The 21,633-nt window shown below is 44.0% G+C and overlaps 1 protein-coding gene across 1 annotated transcript in view; it reads right to left on the reverse strand.

Moving 5' to 3' along the window:
* Nucleotides 1–1,380: 1,380 nt before the first annotated feature.
* The window catches only part of prmt3 (protein arginine methyltransferase 3), a 97,973-nt gene continuing 77,720 nt past the window's right edge, over nt 1,381–21,633 (reverse strand). Inside the window, exon 16 of the mRNA XM_083760222.1 lies at nt 1,381–1,779. Coding sequence (XP_083616348.1) covers nt 1,670–1,779 — 110 coding nt within the window. The 3' untranslated portion in view covers nt 1,381–1,669. The remainder of the gene's footprint in view (nt 1,780–21,633) is intronic.

A 21,633-nucleotide genomic window follows, 5' to 3' on the forward strand; every position in this document is an offset into this window, starting at 1 on the left:
ATTATGGCTATCTGATAGTCAAAGGTGGGCTAGACTGAATATTTGTTACATGATTGGCTAAACTATGTAATCAATAGCATCGCAATGTCCAGAAACTACAGTAAATATGCAGGTTCAATTTGGCTGATCTATATATATATATATAGTCACCTATGGAAATTATCATTTTGAGGTTAAGTTTGGACTAGGAAATTGGCAAAAGTAATTGCAACATTTCGCATTTCTGTGCAGAAACTGCAGAATTGGAACCATTCATGCTTTTAAGAAAATAGGTTTCCAATTTATAGTCAATGTAATAGAAAATTGTATATATTATACATATAATTATATATATATATATATATTTATATATATATATAAAATGAATGTCTAATTGTCTATAAATACATACCCATACCATTATTATATATGGGAGATCATTAAGTAACATTATTCCCATTCCCTTCTCTCCAAGTTTATATAGGATTCATCTTATGTGGGAAAATAGAATGTAATTGTAAGCAGGGTGCAAAGAGGTTTTAAAATGGTCAAATTAATGTAGCTATATACGTATGTGAACTCACAGAACATGGATGGTGCATGTCACAAAGCCACCAATGGGACAGAGTATAGCACATGGTGGCGCTATACACAGTGAAACAGTTACAGTTGTACACTCTCATAGTGACAAATTATAAAGATGGAGTGCCATGATTTTTATCCACCCTAAAACATGATCATCAGGTCTTATTGTTATAAAAGGAGGAAGATTTCTTTTTCAGAAAAGTGTACAGTATTTGTTAAAATGTCGTTTTTATGCGCGGGCACCCCCACCAGTTCATTAAGTATGCCTGGTTTGCCTGCAGGGTGGTGATCCACCTGAACTTAAGCCGCACCCACAGCTGTAGTTGTATGATAAAGGGGGAGGGGCTGATGTGATGTCACTATATTACAGTTTTTTTCATTGGCACGTTTGACTGTCAAGGGTCCAGCCTCCAGGAAGAAACCCTAAATACAAAGGGAATACATCATTGCACATACAAACGACTCCAGGGTGTCTAATGAAGTAGTCACCTCATGGACCGTTTAGACACATGAAAAACTGGAAAAATAAAAAAATTGTGGCACTCCATCTTTAACAATGAGCATTGCAGGAAGATTACAGACAGTTTATACTTATCACTTATTACTTATTATACTTACTACTTATCACTCCTATAGATGTCATTTATATCATATCTTAAAAAATATATATATATATAATTTGGTACACAGAAAAAGGGGAAAACAAAATCACAGACAAAATCATTTGGCACGAGAGATTCTTTATTACGGCACAATCCTATACAAAAGGATGCAAATCATTACATGATGAATCAGAGTGATTAAAGCGACACCGTTTATCAGTGTCACACGTCCTGGAAGTGCATGAAATGGTCAGGATGAAGACACGTCACACTAAATGTAGATTTATTTCTTTACACCAGCCACTAGAACGTCCTCTGGTTTCTGCCCCCAATTCCTATACTTGGATGTACAACCGACCCTCCGTCTCGTTCAGCCGTCACAACTGATTTAAGGCAGACTTATTTCCCCCCCAACGGGAAGAACCACACTATACCGTCCATGCTTCTTCCAGTTCATATAAAGAAAGGTGATTGGTCATCCAGCAGCCATGTGACAGCCAATGTCACTGCAGGCTATAAGTCTGCTTTCTGTCCTTCAGGTCAAAGGTCACGAGTAGGGAGCGAGGATCTTTCTTGTTCTTACGCACCGAGATTTTCCCCCGAAGCTCGTCACCTACAGGGGAAGGAGAAAGTCAAATAAATGTATATAAAAAATAAAACAGCATTCAATCCAGTTACACGATGCACCGTACTGTATGTCCCATGGGTGGAAAGGTTTTTATGAATGCATTACCGTAAATTGCAGCCCTCACCAACTGACACATGAATCAAGTTAAAAAGAAAAGATTTATGATATCTACAGCAACTTCCTCAAGGATGCTCCGATGAATATAATCACATGTATGTGATGCGTGTCTGTATAATAGCACAAACTGCTTCACTGTATAGTAAGTGAGGATCTGTGCATGTGTTCACATGTGTTCTCATGTTTTGAAGACAGGAAGACATTTCTGCAAATGACAACCCTACTTAAACATTATTATTTATTGATTGATTTGTTCTTCACAGTTCAACAGAATCGCCATGTCCATGTCCAAAGAATCTCCGATAAATAACAAAACTCAGCATGCTGCAGTTTCTTTTTAACATTCAGTTAAAGAGAATAATCACAAAACAGAAAACTCGTAGACTCAGAAATTAGAATGGAGGGCATGGGGACAGAACTATATACTTCCAGGGAACAGGGAAGAAAAAGGAATTATATTACTTATATAATGATCTTCTTCCTGGTTTCCCACAGCAATATGGCAGTGCTGAGCTCATGCTTCTGCAACGGTGCACAGCCTGTGGCGGTGTGAGCAGGAACGTCGTGGAGCAGAAATGATGACTACATGTGTGGAGACTGTGTTTTAACCCATTTAGACCTCTACAAAATGTTTTTCAGAAAAAAACATGTTTCTACGTCGGTGCAGGTTCTCAAACATTTTCACATGTCAAGGATGCTCCAAAATATATATGTAATTGGGCGCCGACCCACATCAGAAAGCAAAGATTTGAGGAAAAAAACGTTCGCTCTGAAAGAACATATATTCAAAGATTTGCGCCACATTTTCGTGATAAAAAAAAAATAGCATATCTCTACAAGCTTGTAGATCTGCTATTTTTCAATATCTAAAGTATAACACAATGCTTAAAACACCAAAAGGGCTTCCCGCCCAGAATGGCTTAAAGCACAAGACTGCATGTATGTATACGTGCCCACCGCCGCACACTCGTACCCTTATATAGGGCCCTTTCTGTGTGTGTGTGTGTGTGTGTGTGTGTGTGTGTGTGTGTATGACACGTACTGTAAGCCGGGCATATACACACCAACCCGTCCAGATGCGCCGTGGGAAAATTGTAAGCGTACATGTTCACGGTATGATTATATACGCTGATCACCAGCGTACTGGAGGCTTGGGAGGAGATGTTGATGATTACGACGCATAATCACTTAATTTGATTAACTTCACGTTTGACTGCTGGGGGGGGGGGGGGGGGGGTAAATTAATGTTTACCCAATCGGCAAACAAGCCTTCTCTCTCCGACACCTCCCACTCCACCCACCCACCCCTCCTCCTCCTCCTCCCCTCCCCTCCCCTCCACCGTGCGTTCCTCTACTACTGCTGTAGGTTATCAGAGGACGGGGGGGATGGGGGGGGGTGGAGGGGGGGGCTGACAAAATGCTGACGGTGGCACAGCTCCTGCACCCCCCCCACAATCAGCGACGCGTCCGCCATCGCTTGCCTGTCACTCTTCTTGTCCGTTGCCATGCCGACGGAAGTCACCGGGACTGAGCATGATGCCACCAGCGCTGCTTGCACTCCGGGGCTGTCACTCTGTCACAGAGAAGCCAAACTACTACTACTACTACTGCTGCTGCTACTGACGCGTGAACGTGAGCAGCATATGGGGCATCGCAAAAGGTGTGTGTTTGAGTGTAACTATAATGAACCAGCGTGTAAAATGTGTAATTCCAAGTGATGTAGTCGACTTGTTAAGCACCGAATCTAATGTAAGCGGCGTATACAGCAGTGTGCTGTATTGGGCTCGTAGTGTTTGCACACGACTTGTTCTCGTCAAAACCTACTGGCCACAGCGGGATGTCCGCTCATCCAATGCATTTCAGTGACAATGTGTGTGGACAGGCTGGTTTAACCTTCACGAGCGTGAGCGGAGGGTCCGTGCACCGACAGTGAGAACGGCTGCATTCATTAACATGGAGTGGAAGAAAATCAGCATCCATCCCATATGCTTGCACGCCAGGTGGGTTCCATGTGTTATATAGGCTGCCGACCTGCAGGGCTGCTCATGGAAGCCAAAGCTCGTTCCATGTGCTAAAAGGCTTCCACCATCCATGTGTCTTTTCTTTACAGGCTGTGCTGTAAAGCAGTGAGCCGGGACAACACGGAGAGAGAGATCGGGATATTTAGAAAATTAATCCTCACAGCCAGGCCAGGGCAGGGTAGCTTTTAACCCATTTTGGACTGAGGTCCAAAATGGCTTCTAGTGTTTTACAAAATAAATAATGTGGTCTTTAGACATTGCCCTATTGCTGGGTCCTAGTCATAGCGCGCCACCGAGTGGCGCGCTACGAGCTTGTAGGCCTGCTATTTTAGAAAAATCGAAGAACGACTGACATAGAAAATTGTCAGGATGTAGAAGACATTTTTAGAATCTGATCTCAGGTCAAAATGGGTTAAAAACATGCATTAGTCAACGAGGAAGACATTGAGGGACGTGAAGCGATACAAAGTGAGCGCTCCTCAGTGTGTCACACAATGTGTGTCGTTGAGGTAATCTCTGAAGACAGATTCTGTAGTGTTGTTGTTATTAGGAATAAACACATAAGCACCCAGGAGGAAGTGGACTAAAAAAAAACTAAAAACAAAGGAGGAAATTGTACATTTATTGAACATTGTATTAACCCATTTTGACCTGAGATCAGATTCTAAAAATGTCTTCTACATCCTGACAGTTTTCTGAAAAAGCTATGTTTCTATGTCAGTCGTTCTTCGATTTTTCAAAAATGGCAGACCTACAAGCTCATAGCGCGCCACCGAGTGGCGCGCTATGAGCTTGTAGATCTGCTATTTTTCAATAGCTAAAGCATAGCATAATGCAAAATGGATTAAACCACACCAGGGGAAATGGGCAAAGGGACTTCAGTGCTCAGTCGTGGGTTCTAGTTCTGTCCGTGGCGCTTCACAGTCCAATTTAACAACACTTCTCTTTCCTTTCATAGAAAAGGGTGAGAGGGATTAGAAACTATACTCTGCTTTCTCCTGAACTCCACAGCAAGTTCACAGCTGACTACACTACGACTCCCCCTAGTGACTCGCAGCCCGGAGCTGAGGGCAGTGAAGGGAGCCAGGGGGGTGGACTGCCCTCAGAATCAAACTAGGAAAAAAGGCTGGGCAAGGCCAAAAGGAGCACTTGCTTGACCGATAATAGCCTTTTGAAACATTCCCTCCAAAAGCAATGACACATCAAAGACCTTTGCTCCAACAAAACAAACAGTTGAACTGGCTCGGAAACCAGATGGCAAGTCACCTTTAACAGAAAATAAATGCACTACTTCCCATCTATTTTCACACAGGAGGATTAAATAAGCTGTATGCTAATAACGGCTAACAAATGGCACGCTAACTTGAAAGTAGGAATGCTAACAACGGTAAAAGTAAAAATCAGAGCTGTCTGAACTGAGCCGTGCAACTACACTTGTATCGTTACAGTTACTGTGTGTGTGTTCGCGTGTGTCCCAATGAGGAGGTTCACACGGCAAACAGTGCCACCCCAGGTCACCCAGCGCTACTGCCATACTCAAACGGACGGACATACATAATGGATGGACGGGCGGACGGACACACATAGCTGTTGTAGTTGGAGCACCGCTCAAAAACGAAACAAATGCCACCACTACATCAGGACCATTGCAGACAGTCGTCAGTTCACACACACACACACACACACACACACACACACACACACACACACACACACCCTCCCCCATTGTAGGGGGAAGTATAAACTGGCCAATCAGGGAGCAGGAAACGAAGAGCTTAACCATGTGTGGAAATGAGTATAGGGGAACGGGGAGCTGGTCTTTCACCACGACGTCGTTCATCAACATGCCACTGTCATTAGCCACCTACAGTCCCAGAGAAAACACCCAATCTCAGCCCATTATCACTGCTCGCCATGCTTTGTCAGTGAAATTACACTAGTGACGGACAGCTCGTTACGTCCGAGTAATTTAACTTGTCAATAATTGGTCATGCCTGTAGACGGTCTGGTCTGCGTTTCTATTCCTATAGGCTGAAATGGACGCCTTTGCGATGTGCGATTCCTATACGGAGGCCTTTCTCCGTTCTCGGTATAACAACCAAAGAGCAAAGTGGTATACACCCTCACACACACCGAGGGAAAACTGTGGCATCTGCTTACGTTCTGATTCACCAAAGACCAAAGTCACAAGCAAACCAACAGTGAGTAAAAGGGGTCATTTAATATGGTCGACGGTAATCCCGCACCGTAAAGAAAGTACTCATTTAAAACTGATCCAGAGCACTAATTTAAAAACTCTTGAGAGCGATGAAGAAAAAGCAGCTCTGTGAAATCCGACATTTGACCGTACCCGGTAAATGGGGGACTGGGGGGGTTGTTTTACAGTTTACCCCCCTCACTCTGTGCGCCTTCCTGTGTGAAGGGAGAGGGTTGATGGGACTGTATATTCTGAGCACCTGCCTGCGGACACACAAAGCCAGGCTCAGTGGGTTGAATTACAGCCTATAGGAGCACACTTCAGCCTCAGCCTCTGGGACTCCACATCGCCCCCCATCGTTCTCGACTCGTCAAGGACCTTTCTGAGACGGAGAGACGGAGGTATGGGAGGCTAAAAGTGAGTGAATGTAGATAAGAACTGGCGGGGCAGCCCTGGTCGGCAGCCTACATCATCATACTGTAATTCAGCCAATGTCTGTGTTTCAGAAACACCGCCGTAGCTCCTCACTGCCTGCACCAATCGCTCCCACTTTTCACACAGGCATTGACCATAATAATATGGAGGGCGTAACGAAGCCCTTTTTATGAATTAATAATGAATTTATTAGTGAATTAGAAATGCGAAAACGCACCCAGGGCGCAGTACCCCCCGCGGCCACAAGGGGGGGGGGGCAAATATCTCACAACGGGTAAGGGCTAGTATATATAACACATGGAACCCACCTGGCGTGCGAGCATAATGGGATGGATGCTGCTTTTCTTCCACTCCATGTTAACCCATTTAGGCCCTGACCTCAAAATAAATAAATAAAATCTTCCAAATCCTCCAGTTTTCTGAAATAAATATTTTCACGTATTTTCAAAAATAGCAGACCTACAAGCTCGTAGGTCTCGCTTGTAGATCTGCTATTTTTCAATAGCTAAATTATAACATACCGACTGAAAATAAGCTGCAAGAGACTGAGAGGAAGACTTACAGTATACAGCACGATTCAGGAAGAGAGTGAGAGAGAGCTGATAGAAAAGACAGCTGTGAGTGGAGCAGGAAACAAAAGATCAATAAAAATCCCTGGGAAAAACCTGTACGGCCCATGATGTACTCTATGTGCTGTTCTGAATGGTGGCCTATATGCAGCGCAGGGTAAACGGTCATGCTCTCTCCGCCCACCGGAGGATCATGCGGGTTTCTTGCACAAAAACATGACCTCCTTTCTTAAACAATCACGGGGTAAGTAGCCGTCAGTGCAGCACAAAACAAACGAAGGTATAGGAGTTCTTAAACCTCCTCTCTATATGTGCCCCCTTCTCCTATACGTGGCACTACACAAACACTTCCGAGCGTGACGAATGGCACAGCGTTTTAATTCATGAAGCCGCTGCGCAGAATGTGTTTGAAGAGATGTTTTGTTTGTCGCCTGCCGTGTTGTGTTTCTCTCTCTCTCTCTCCCCTACGCTGATGCCTCCCATAGAATCCTACTCATCTCAGAGTTAATTACGGCACTGAGTGCACTCGTACAAACACATCAAAGAGGCTTCTGTTCCAGCGACAATAAATCAATGTGGACAGACTCGATATTGGAACAAACCACTGACTCGTGCAGCACACCTTGGCTACAGTGGGATACAGTGGAAGGTGCTTCTCAATCAAGGACGTGTTAAAGGAGGTGGAGAAGGTTGACATGACATGATGTTGATTAGTTTTGCCACCTTTCAGGTGACTTTGAAACGTTTGTTCAGTAAACTTTAAAGGACTTTGCACACTGAAGTCTGTATTTTCACAGAACGGAAACAAAAAAGGTTGTGAGGGTGATCGTGTTTGTCCTCTAGACAACATTACATCACAGTGGACTTGACTACTTGGCCACATCACGTGGCGGATCCGAGATTGAGGAAATACACGACAAAAGTCTTACTGAACACATGCAGTCGGGGGCCAGCATTATAGAAACACTATGGGAGGCCAATTACTTCAAAACGCCTGGACTTGGGACCAAGCAACCAACAAAGATAATTATTTAAAAAATAGTGTGTTGACGGGAGGGGCGGAAGAATGTACACTGGTACGCTGGAAGAGTGGACGGCACACTTTGTCAGTGTTTCCCAATATATATTATATATATATAATAAATATATAGTAAAACGTCTTTGATACCAAACACATTATCCTTTTGACAGAGTAAAACTTCTTTGAACCCAATATACTTTTAAAAACACACATGACAGCACTCATCACATAACTTTAAAGAGAAAGAAAAGGACAATTCACGATTGTCTTTGTATCCAGCGTTGCTGCAAGGAAACATGTCTAGCTTTCTCTTGCCTGCAGCCTGCCGCCAGATGGCGAGTTTCTCCCGAAATGTGTTCAGTTTTGCCGTGCTTGCATTTTCCTGTTCAGTTCATTCAGATGGATAAAAATATCCGCCATGTATGCTAGTCTTGCACACCAGTACTCATTTGCAAACAGTTCGGCATATTTGGATTGCTCAGCGGACAGAAAGCACTTTAATTCCTCCCTCAGTTCATATACACGCGACAAAACTTTTCCCTGAAAGCCATCGAACTTCGGTGTGCAAAAGCAGAGTTTGATGTTCCGCCTCCATTTCCTCACAGTGTGGCGAACAGCCGGCTTTTCAGTGGTCTTGCTTTAATAAAGTTAACGACGCTTACTGCATCATCCAACACAACTGACAGGTCTTTTGGTAAAGTCTTTGCAACCAGCGCCTCACGGTGTAAAAAACAGTGTGTTCCCCATTTATACAGTAAAGTTGCCAGGCGAGTACAGGTGATGGCGATTAGCATTAACATTCCTATGGCCGATGGTCGTTAGAGTCTATTGTTCCGCCATTGTTGTTATCGCACGTCTAATTAGACGTGTTACAACAACAACAACGCAACAATAGGAAGCCTGCAGCTCACTATTGCTTTCAGGGGAGGGATAGTTTTAATTTCGGTCAAATCAGGCGGCACACCTGGACACATAAAACGGCACACCAAAGCTCCGCGACACACAGGTTGGGAAACAATGCACTACGTCATGCTGCCACTCTTTTTATTTTAAATATATATTTTTTCCCACGATTTTGTAACCCATTTTTCACCCCTGTGTCAATCATCTAATGTGATCCTGGGCTCTACACACCCTCCACCAACCTGGGGAGAGCAACGGACTTGAACTCATGCTTCCTTCATGCCTGAGTGTCCAAGTTGCTCCGTTACACCTGACAGGGGGGAGTTTCCCTGGTTGGACGTAGCGCGTGGAAGGAACACGTTATTCCAACCAGTTCCTTTCCCAAACTCCACACAAAGGCCCTTTCGCCAACCCCGCCTTCGGGTATGGGCACTGATGACGCAGAGGAGGAAACACGCCGCCAGCACCCACAGTCAAATCAGGCGGCAAACAGGACCTTCTAGCTGTGAGGCGACAGCACTACCAACTGCCACCGTGCCCCCATGCTGCCACTCTTTTCTTTTTGTTGAAACTTTATTTTTATTATTTTCTTTTTTTGAGAGTAAGCAGGTTCTCTCGGGCATCACATTACAATATAATTGTTACATTTCAATTGTTAGCATTCAGAATGCACATAATTTGCACATTTCCTTTCTCACACATATACATCCAAGGGTCATTCATCAAATATCCATTACTGTAGTGCGGCGGAATTCCTGGAGCCTCCGTGTTGCCCTTCGTAGTGCGTCTCGGTCAAGTGGTGTCCTCTTCCCCGCCTCCACCCAGGATGATTTCCTCAGCTTCGCCAGGCTATATGCGGTGGTAGGGGTAGGGGTGGAGGTAGTAGTGGGTCGAAGCTTTTCCTCTTCCTCGGTGCTCATGATCCCATGCTGCCACTCTTTATTTTTATTTTTTAAAGATATTTTTTTTGCGGCTTACGCCTTTATTGATTTTTTAAGGGATAGAAAGTAGGCTGACAGGAAACGGGAGAGAGATGGGGGGATGACATGCGGTAAAGGCCGTGTCGGGTCCGGGAGTCGAACCCGCGGCACACCGCGACTGGATCACCAGTCCGGTGCCCAGACCGTTACGCTACGGCCTGGGCCCATGCTGCCACTCTTAAGTGACTACTGGCCAATCACAGCGCATCTTTTCCGGGACCCGTACATGCGCTCTGTGACGCACGCTCATGCTTCCGCGGGGCTTCGCAAGGAATCTCGGGACTTTTTGTATTGAGCACATACGCTCCAGAGCCGAAAGGGGCGTCTACCTTTATATGTCTATGGGCAGCATGCCACACTCAACCAATAACAACCCAGTTGAGAGCACCTGTTGCCCCTCATGCCCACCTGGATAGCTCGGCGCCACTCCGTGGGCAGTGTGTGCCACCCACGGCAGGAGCCTATCTCCTGTTTCTGTAGCGGGAGGCAGCTTGATGTACCTGGACATGACGCTAGTATGTCGCAGGGACTTACCCCCAATCCAACCCTTGATGCCGAGTGTCAAGCAGGAAGGCACTGGGTCCCATTTTTTTAAGGGTCTTTGGTATGACCCGGCCGGGGATCGAACCCCGACCTCCCAGTCTCAGGGCGGACACTCTAACCACAAGGCCACTGAGCTGGTACCCAGGTGATTAGCTCAGTATGAATGATCATTTCGCTTGTTGTTGTGGTGTGGGTTTTTTTTGTGTTACACTCTCTTACAGTGTAGCTCTCATATAACCCTGAATCTCAGGTACACAAATTAAATTAATAACTATAAAGGTGCCCTCCTCGGGATAGCAGATCCCCGCCTGGCCGGGTTGCCTACCCAGGTCTGCATCAGTCGTCGTGGGGTGGACCCAAGGAGGCTGCGGGTGGAGTTAGTACCATACAGTAATGGCCATTCACAATCATGAACTAAATAGAAATGAGTGGAGAATACAGAAAACAACTAGAACTGCACTCTGTCGAGTGCATACTTGCTTGTTTCACAATAGCAGGCCATAAATGATGACGTAATAAAGATGTGGATTAAAGGACCCAATGCCTTCGATAGGGATGTATATGTCGATCAGTGTCGGGTGGATTAAAGGAAATGTTTCTATGTATATGTATTAGGGATGGGTTTGATTGATTGATTAGCGTTAATAGGACCCTATCAGTGCCGGAAGTGCTTCAAAATAGGAGCTCTGGGTGGCCGGGGTTGTCTCAGCGCTTTTACTCTGAAAGCCATGACCCGGAAACCATCTACTAAAAAAAGTTGACTTTACATTGCTAGCTTACATTGCGATCATTTTAATTTATACGATATATGATCCAAAAAGCGTTCATATTTTGCAGGAGAGACGGATGAGGAGCAGAAATGAAGCGCCAGCATATCGATCCATTCATAACCGCGGAGAGCGCCCTGGATTAGGAGATACGAGTCATTCTTTCCGCCGCTGACATGTAAGTCAACGGCAAGCTAATATGAGCCCATACGGCCGTAGCATACGGCAGATGAAAGGCGAACAGGCCAAAAAAAAAGAAGGAAAAATTCTGAATATTCTTATCTCGCCCCGTATCATTGAGGATGCGCTAGGACGTCCCTAGACGTTTAAGGCTCAGCTCGGTTTTAATCCTTAAGACGTTTAGGTACGTCTTACGTGCAGAAACTGTTACCGAAATCGATCATGTAGGTTCACACTCTATAACATACGACGAATTAGACCGTTCCTCACCCAGGAATCAGCCCAGCTCCTAATCCAGACAACAGTCTTGTCAAAACTCGACTATTGTAACTCCCTCCTTACTGGCCTACCAGCATGTGCACTTAAGCCTCTCCAGCTGATCCAAAATGCAGCAGCTCGCTTGGTCTTCAACCAGCCAAAATTCTCACATGTCTCCCCCCTGCTCCGCTCCCTCCACTGGCTCCCGGTCGCTGCCCGCACAGAATACAAAACCCTGATGCTGGCATTCAAAGCAACCAAAGGTATGGCTCCCCCATATCTTACAAGTATGATTGTACCCTACAAACCCTCCCGCGCACTCAGATCAGCCAACGCAGGGAAACTGGAAGTACCCTCACTAAAAACGCCGGGACAACGCTCCACACGTCCCAAACTCTTCTCCCTTCTGGCTCCAAAACTGTGGAATGCACTTCCCATTGCAGTCAGAACTGCAGCATCACTCCCAATCTTCCGCCGTAGCCTGAAAACCCACCTTTTCAGACTCCATCATGGCCCATAGCACTTACCCTAACCCCTTAGATAGCATTTCTGTTGGCTTAGATAGCATTTGACACAGACTTATAGCATGTTATGTAGACAGCACTATAATTGTATTGTATATAGTCATAGCACGCCATAGTACATATGTATAGCATAGTAGTAAATATGTATAGTTTATATGTATAGTGTATGTATAGTTTCATTATATAGATATTAGAGCTGGGACTCGATTAAAAAAATTAATCTAATTAATCAGAGGCTTTGCGATTAATTAATCTAGATTAATCGCATTTTAATCGCATATCAATATTCAACCCGAGAACAGCGAGAAACCTTTTTTTTAAATGTTCTTTGGTATCCCAGTGAATCAACGAATAGTGACTACAGGATACCACTCATTTTCAACATTTTACTGTCATTAATATACCTGTTGTTGAAATAATAATAAAAAGTCACCCCATTCTGTGTTGCCTAGAACTGGAGGTCTGAATTTTTTTTAGTAACAGTAACAAGTACATCTCAGTGACATCACAAAGCTGTACTTACTTCATATTGTTACTGTTTTTTGTCAGACCTCCAGTTCTAGGCAACACAAAATGGGGTGACTTTTTATTATTTCCAGTTTTCAGTACTATAGAAAAGCGCCCAGTGAGAAACGTTCCGCGGTGAAAAAAAGGTGCGATTAATTTATTAATCGCATTAATTTAGTTAATCGCGATTAATTTTTCTGTAGTTAATTAATCTAAATTAATCGCAATTAGTCCCGGCCCTAATAGATATTCCACTGTTACTTTCTTAGCTTACGCATGTTTCATGATATTGATAAATGCTTTTATGTGATGTATTCCCATGCTTTTGTTCTTGCTTAAATGTAAGTCGCTCTGGATTAAGAGCGTCTGCTAAATGCCTAAATTGTAAATTGTAAATTGATTATGAAAATTAATAATCGATAATCGTTTTTTTTTTTTTTCTTAAAGAAAAAAAAAGAAAATCTGTTGGAAAGGCAATATTGTCATCCAAACAGGACAGGGCTATAGGCCTACCAAAGGGTGCCTGGGATGTGTCTGTGAAGCTGCATGACTGAGAGGAGTGTGAATGGAGATTGATTCCAATCAAGATACAGATTTGGAGGATTTAGCAGGTGTTGGGAATCTACCTAATCAGGCCTAGGCTGGGGTTGCTATGGTGATCAATTGGCTCAACACTGGTCCAGGGACCACCAGTGGTCCTCATTTGAAAGATGGAGTTAGTAACCAAATTAATTGAACCCTCTTGTAAACAAGTGTAATGCTTAATTGGGTCGTCCACTCACAGTTAGCAGTCTTTAAGGGTTCATTAATAATAATAAAAAATAAAGTACCCCCCCCAAACGATTAATCGATTCATCGTTAATATTGAATTATACAAATAGATTTTCATTTTGGACACATTTACACATCCCTAATATGTATATGTAATTTGTAAGTTGATTTAATAGCAGTATACTGTGGTTACTTTGCGCCACTTTTGATGCGTATGCACCGTCCCAGCATATGACGTCAGGGTATAACTGGTATAACTAGCTCTCAATGATGACGTAATAAAGATGTGGATTAAAGGACCCAATGCCAGAGTGTAGTTGGTTTTCGATGGTGACGTAATGACAATATGTTTTAGTGTCGGGAGGATTAAAGGTAATGCTCCTACTGTATGTATACATGTATGTAATCTGGCACCACTGCCGTATCAGGCACAAGTAGTCATTACGTCATTTGCTGGGATGGTGCATAGATACGCATCGAATATCGTCCTGGGCGAAACTAGCACTTGCGCGCTCTGCCTGCGCAAGTAATTAACACTCTGTGATGCTGAGCATGCGCAGCTTACCTGGATATTTAGTCGACTAAAACTAGACTAACACTAAAACATTCCGGGTGACTAAAATGTGACTGAAACGAAGTGAAAACCATTCAAGAGGACTATACGACTAAAACTAAAATGTCCTGCCAAAAACAACACCGGTGCTGCCTGTGAGTGACGACAGGCTGAGTGTGGGTTCTGCAGCAGAACGCAGGAGTCACTGAGGGAGGGAAGTCGACCCGATCCAGACACAGAGAGCTCTCAACTAAAGCTCTATCCATTTGCCTGCTGGGAAATGGGCATGCGCAAAAGTGTGTGGTGAAGCGTGTGTGTTTGAGAGAGAGAGCGAGAGAGGGGGGGAGAGCACAGGCAAGAAGATGCACGTATGTGTGCACTCACACAGATGAATAATCACGCATGCACTCACACACGCACTGTGACGGAATAAAGCGCGCAGGCACGGACACAAACTCTTACACACACACACACACACACACACACACACACACACACACACACACACACACACACACAGCCCCCCCCCCCCCTAAAGTAAACGAAAGGGGACAAACTTGTCAGCAGATGCTGGGCCTTCTGTGGCGGATCGCTAAATGAAATCTGTCTCCCGTCTCAAAACACTGCAGTGATTTTACACACTGTTAGCATACAGCGCTGCATACTGTACGCTCAGCCTCGAGGAGCACGGCCGGCTGACCGTATTATCTCGCCCGCGGATCGTGACGTGGGTTTCGATAGTGTCGGAGTGCCGTCAGCGCCTTGACGTCTCTTATCGTCCGAAGGCTGGTGGTGGTGGTGTGTGAGGGGGAAGGGTGGGGTGGGGGGGTGGGGGGGGGGGGGCTCAACACCCCTCCCTCCCTCTTGGGTTCAGCTCATTTATTACAGTAGCGTCTATCTGATACGTGGGCCGGGCAGCGGACAGCCGCTACCTACACCCCATCCATCCCCACGTCGGCCCTCGACAACGTTAACCCATTCACACCCGAGGACGATTCTACAAAATGTCTTCTAAATCCATTTTCTGGAAAAGCTCATGTTTCTACGTTTTTCATGTCAAGGACCCCGGAAATTATATGTAATTGGCTGCCGACCCCCCATCGGAAAATATGTTGCACCAGGGACCTCGCAGACGCAAAGATTTGAGTTAAAAACGTTCGCTCTGAAAGAACATACAATCAAAGATTTGCGCCACATTTTCACGATCTTTCAAAAATAGCAGACCTACAAGCTCGTAGCGTGGCACTGAGTGCCGCGCTACGAGCTTGTAGCTTTGCTGTCTTTCGATAGCTAAAGCATGACATAATGCTTAAAACACCAAAAGGGGTTCCCGCCCGGAATGGGTTAAACCCCTGGCCTCCCTCCCCACACAGATTCCCATTACGATATCTTCCGCAGATTCCCGGCGCTTTCCGACAGTGCTACAGTGTTTGTACAGTCTTGTGAGTTCAATTAACACTGACGATTGTACCGTACAGTTTCATCACAGGCAGAGGTTGTCTCGTTAGAGGTTAGCTTGTTACAAAGTAGGGCGATTATCTTCTTATTTACGCTATCGATTATGTGTGTTATTATAAAAAAAAGATGTAGGCCTACCGTATATATATCAACTAACACTATTTCTGAATACAATTATTACATTAACAAAACAGATTCCCATGGATTATTCACTGCCTAGCAGATTTGGCAAACGATTATTATAATTTTTTCAATGACAAATTCCCAAAGACGTCCCCAGACGTCTTGGACACCACATGGGGGTGATTATAAGTCACACACTTTACCTCAGTGAAATTTGTTCCCCACATTTGACCCATCTCTTGGAGCGGTGAGCTGCAGCCGTGCCGCGCTCGGGAATCATTTGATTAGTAAATTTGACCCCCAATCCAACCCTTTGATGCCGAGTGCCAAGCAGGGAGGCATTGGGTCCCATTTTTACAGTCTTCGGTATGACCCTGGGCCGGGGATCGAACCCTGACCTCACAGTTTCAGGGCCGACAGTCTAACCACAAGGCCACTGTCTGGTAAGATGTCTGGTAAAGATGTCTGGAGACGTCATGGGCACACAATGTTTTAAAAGTATGAACAAATAAATAAATCTTTGATAATATGTAGCCTAGGTTGCGTCAGAGCTTATATTTCTGTACCAGGTAAAACATGATTTTGTTATGATTTCTTCATCAACATTGCACAGACCTACTGTACACCTTAAACCCAAAATGTGGGGGTCAATACTTTCTGCAGCTAAGTTCCTCTTATATTTAAATCATCCGTTTACTGTCAATGTGTAGACTCACAGGTAATGTGTTTATTTTTGAGGGGCGCTAGCCCCTCCTATATACAGGTTTAATGTTTGTTTTTAGTTCAAAGTTTGTTTTAAAAACACCATTGACAATGAAGGGAAAATGTACGTCATCTTGTCCCTAACACAAACATTAAATGCCATTAACAATAAAGAGAATTTAATGTTTGTTTTGTCACCGTTTGTTTTACATCACCATTACTTCACTATAATCAACATGAGTTTGACTTTAATATATCAGCACCCCATCACTTCACACGGGTGTGATTTTTTAACCCATTCTGGACGGGAACCCCTTTTGGTGTTTTAACTACCGTAATTTCCGGACTATAAGCCGCACCTTTTTACCCATGATTTGAACCCTGCGGCTTATACAACGGTGCGGCTTATCTATGGATTTGTACAGCTAAAGCAGAGCCATCTAAGACTCTGAGCTAACGTAACGGCCACTAGGGGGCCTTCTAAATCTATCTATGGCTGGTCCCATAGATAGAGTATTGGCTGGTCCATGCATGCAGGCTCTTTGCAGCTGCCGTTCTGATTGGCTAAAATTCACAACAGCTGTTGTCAAAGTAAGTCTACACTGCCTTCGATTTATTAAACACATTTCTCCTGATTTAGCCCATTTTTTGTAATGGCATCATCATGCTATTATGCCCGTGGATATGCAGAGTGAACTTAACAATGATAAATTAATATGCTAATACTTTTTATATAATCAGTATAATAGTGGGGCAGGATGGAAAAGGGGCGACCGTGCGGAAACCTTTACATATGGTAATTAAACATTAAAACACCTGCGGCTTATAGTCCGGTGCGGCTTATATTCAGGTGCGCCTTATAGTCCGGAAATTACGGTAAGCATTATGTTATACTTTAGCTTTTGAATATATATTTTTTTAAATCGTGACACAAATCGCGGCACAAATCGACACTGGCTTGTGTCTAATATGACAAGCATACTAACCGGCTCCCTCTAGCCACCAGGATGACCAAAACGTTGTCATATTCCCAGCCCTGCCTCATACGACAACTCAATACATGCTTTCATTGGTCAGTTACAAAGTGCTTCGGTGGTAAAGTGTCATGACTCAGGAAGAGGTTAGACGAGAGGCTATCAAGATGAAGTTTTACATGCCTGTCTCTGATGACTGCCAGTGATTTGTTTTGATCCCTTCTTCTCTGTCTCTCTATATCGGTGACAGATAACAGCCGTTCTGACTACATCACCTCTCAGCAGACAGATTGCCTGCTGAGGAGCATAGTGTGTGTGTGTGTGTGTGTGTGTGTGTGTGGAGCCATGCTCAGATCAACATACAGAAAGAAAAAACAAAGGGAGTATAGCAACTAGCAAGCATACATATTTTTCACCATAAGAACCTTGTGTGTGTGTGTGTGTGTGTGTGTGTATATATATATATATATATATATATATATGGGTGGACATTCATAGCCTGGAATAAAATGCCCTCTGCATATTTGGTCTGGCTATAGAGCGCCGCAGTCCCGCCCCCTACCAGGGCCCAGGAAATGATTCTCCGTTAATTTTCCTCATAGACATTTCAGAAAGTATTTATTTAAAGACGTTTACGCTGCGGACAAAGCCAAATCATGACAACAAACAAATAATTAGAAAGTAGAAAAAAACGGCAGGTTACAACACTTTTTTTTGTTGTTTTTCTTCTATGTAATTATTTGTTTGGTCCAAAATATTGTGTATACGACTCGAGTTGGCTTCATACGACGCTTAAAAGGTCTTTAAATAAATACTTTTTGAAATGTCTATGGGAAAAATGCATTGTGATTCATTTCCTGGGCCTGGCGTCGTCATGAAAGGGGCGGGACTGCGACGCTCTATACTGCTCAGTTGTGATTGGAATTCACTCCCGCCAAAGTAGTGAGGGACCAAGATGGAACCAGTATGCAAATATGGGGCAGGTTTATCACCATAGGCATTTTTTTTAATTGACCCCTTGGAAATGCAACTTCCACACAGACTAATATCTATCTAATAATAATCTAATAATAACCACACAGATTCCAGACTAATCTCTATATGTGTCTACGCAGTGATATCAGTCTGGCATGCCAGGCTACCACATTCAGCGACAAGTGAACATTCTGCGATAATAGCTGATCTACAAGCTCACAATGCATTGCAACATATTGTTGTCACCAGGGCAGGAATTCCACGGCGGCCATGGCCGTCGTTGCCCCTCTCTTAATTGGCCGTGTGCCCCTCGAAAAAGTATATGCCCATACGGCCACAGTGGCCGTGGCCCCCACGACCGGCTCCCACAGAAGTTCATTTTACCCCTTTTCCTCTGCGCAATTTTCCAGTCATTACGGTAACCAATGTTCCCCTCACGTCCCGCGCAGAACAAATCTGTGTTGTAGTTGTGTTGCCATTTGCCAAGTGGTTTGATTCTTTTGTGGTACTTTGCCTTAATAACTACCCCCGCTGGTCGTCATGACACACGCACACACACACACACACACACACACACACACACACACACACACACACACACACACACACACACACACACACACACACACACACACACACACACTGCCTCCTCCTCCGTGCCACACATACACGCACTGACAGAGTAAACAGAGAGCATTTAGCCCACACGCTGCCTAGCCTACTAGTAGCTACTAGTTATCCGGTCAAACTGCAACTATCACCCAAAACAAAATAATGTTTTCTACCGACAGTGTGGCGGTCCTACATTAACGTTGGTCGCTGGTCGGACATGTGGCCCAGCTGATTTATTTTTGTCTAACGCGAAACAGCGTGGCTGTCCATAGTCCATACAAGGAGGAGGAGAGATGTTCTACCCCATTCTACCGCCAACAAACATAAATGTACTTTTGCGCCATTATGGATAGCGACAGAAAAATACCATGGATATCTAATATACAATTGAGAAGTTGTCACGTGGCGCAAAAGATGTGCGCACTAGCCAATGAAAAGATGTTCGCAACCCCCCCCACCCCCACCCTCTTTGGCTGTTGTAATTTGATCTCCCCTATGGATCTCCCACTACGCACTCCGCAGAGAAAGTCGCCTCACCATTTCGCTTATTCCTTCTAAATCTCTGCATTTAAAATATAGCTCGCTCAGCGAATGTCTTAGTTACATTAACATTGTTCTTAGAAAGTACTTGGTCTGTGCCTAACTACTACGATTAAACAGATCGCGTTTGTTATTTAGCTACTGCCAGTACTTCTGATTGCACGCACACACACACACACACACACACACACACACACACACACACACAACACTACCCCGTGTCCCACACACACACAACACTGCCGCGAGGATTTAAGCTGTCAAACCTATTTTGGTAAAGTTAAATATGCCACAGACACTTGCCTGAACTGTGCAGCTGATATATATACAGCATTGTCATATTTAAAAGGCGCTTTATAGCTTCTCTCAGCTCAAAGCGTGTATGAATAAGGAGATAAATGAACAGCTGACGTCGGTGGCAGAGGACGTCAGCTGTGTGTGTGTGTGTGTGTGTGTGTGTGTGTGTGTGTGTGCGCGCGTGTGTGAGAGGGAGGTAAACAGTCAGCAACAGGTTACATTTCTACTTCTACTAAAGAAAGATGCAGCGATGGAGCCATAAGTCCATATCCATAAATTCGGGGACATAAATTGCGCAAAATACTGTTAAACATGACGGCATCAGCCTGCTGCATCCTCCTAGCTGTTGTGTGCTAAGCTAAATCATCATACAGAACCACAACAGTCAACACGGCATTGACCAGGGTTGCCACATTGACTGAGAGGGAAACAAGCAACCAGGTCTATGAAAATGTTAACAGGCCAGATCAAGTCAGAAAATCCGAAAAAGTCAGAAAATAAATCTAGAATAAGCAACAATATTGCTGACTGTCAAACATCATTGTCCAATGTTGTTTTAGAGCAGTGGTTCTCAAACATTTTCATGTCATGGACCACTAATATTCTATATATATATTTATATATATATATTAGTGCTGTCAGGCGATTAACATTTTTAATCGCGATTAATCGCATGATTTGTGTAGTTAATCGCGCAATTAATGGCAAAAACCTTTTTGCTTTAAATTCAATGTTGAACTGAAAGAAAACGGTGTATTGTAGAGATGCTCCGATCTGTTTTTTTGGGACCGATCACTGGAAGCAGTAACTGCCGATACCGATCACAGCGTTGTGAAATCACACACCTTGCAAACTGTGAGTTTGGTGTCCTTTTCTGACACAGTAAACCAGGGATACTCAAATAGCTGAACATGTGGGCCACATTATGAAAATGGCAAATGTGCAAAAGTGCAATGTGCATTATTTTATGGCTTGCCCATTTTCTCTCTTTTGAATAATTCTGTGCAATTGGCAAATTCAACACAAACAACTGTTTCCATAAAACAAACTAACATGGGCATCTTCTCTATAAGCAGAATCATGAATAGGCCTATTTAATTTATACAAAAGGAGAAGAGAGAGAGCAATGTGTTTGTGGCTCAAACTTTGTCTAATATTGTTTTAGAGCAGTGGTTCTCAAACATTTTCATGCCAAGAGCAAAGGACCCCCAATATTTTTTCAATCTACAAAGATAATCCCAAAATCTCTTATAAACAGCAGATGTGGCAACACTGGCCAGAAACGACCAGTGTTGCTTATTTTTGGCTTATTTTGTATAGACCTAGGTTGCTTGTTTCTGCCATAGAGTTATACTGGCAACACCTCTAGCTTCTAGCAGCTACTGCTAGCTGGTCTGTGCTGCTCTCGACTCGTCTCTCTGTGTGTCAGGCCCAGCTCCGTGACTGGGAGATGGGACTGTCCGACTGTGGATACTTGTCTGGATAAAACTTTCTGTTACAGTTAAATCCATTTAAAAGTACCACACAACTGAAAAGTATCACGACTGTGACCGCAAGTTAGAAACGTGTGTGGCTATAACGAGGCACAGCTGTTTACAATGCGATGCAACATTAACAGCGGGGGTTTTACTTTTGCTCTGGAATGGATGAATTGCACAGGTTTCTTTTTGGACTGGAGCGTACGACACGAGCAAAACCTTTGTGAAATGTAAATGGAAGGCTGCCTGTTACTCCACTTAAAACATCCTAACAGGCTAACAAGGAAGGGAGTGCATTGCAGTAACCAATATTCCTCAACATCCCACCTGCCAA

The sequence above is a fragment of the Protomyctophum parallelum genome (assembly GCF_964188405.1).
Source record: "Protomyctophum parallelum genome assembly, chromosome: 2".
In the NCBI taxonomy this organism is placed as follows: Eukaryota; Metazoa; Chordata; class Actinopteri; order Myctophiformes; family Myctophidae; genus Protomyctophum; species Protomyctophum parallelum.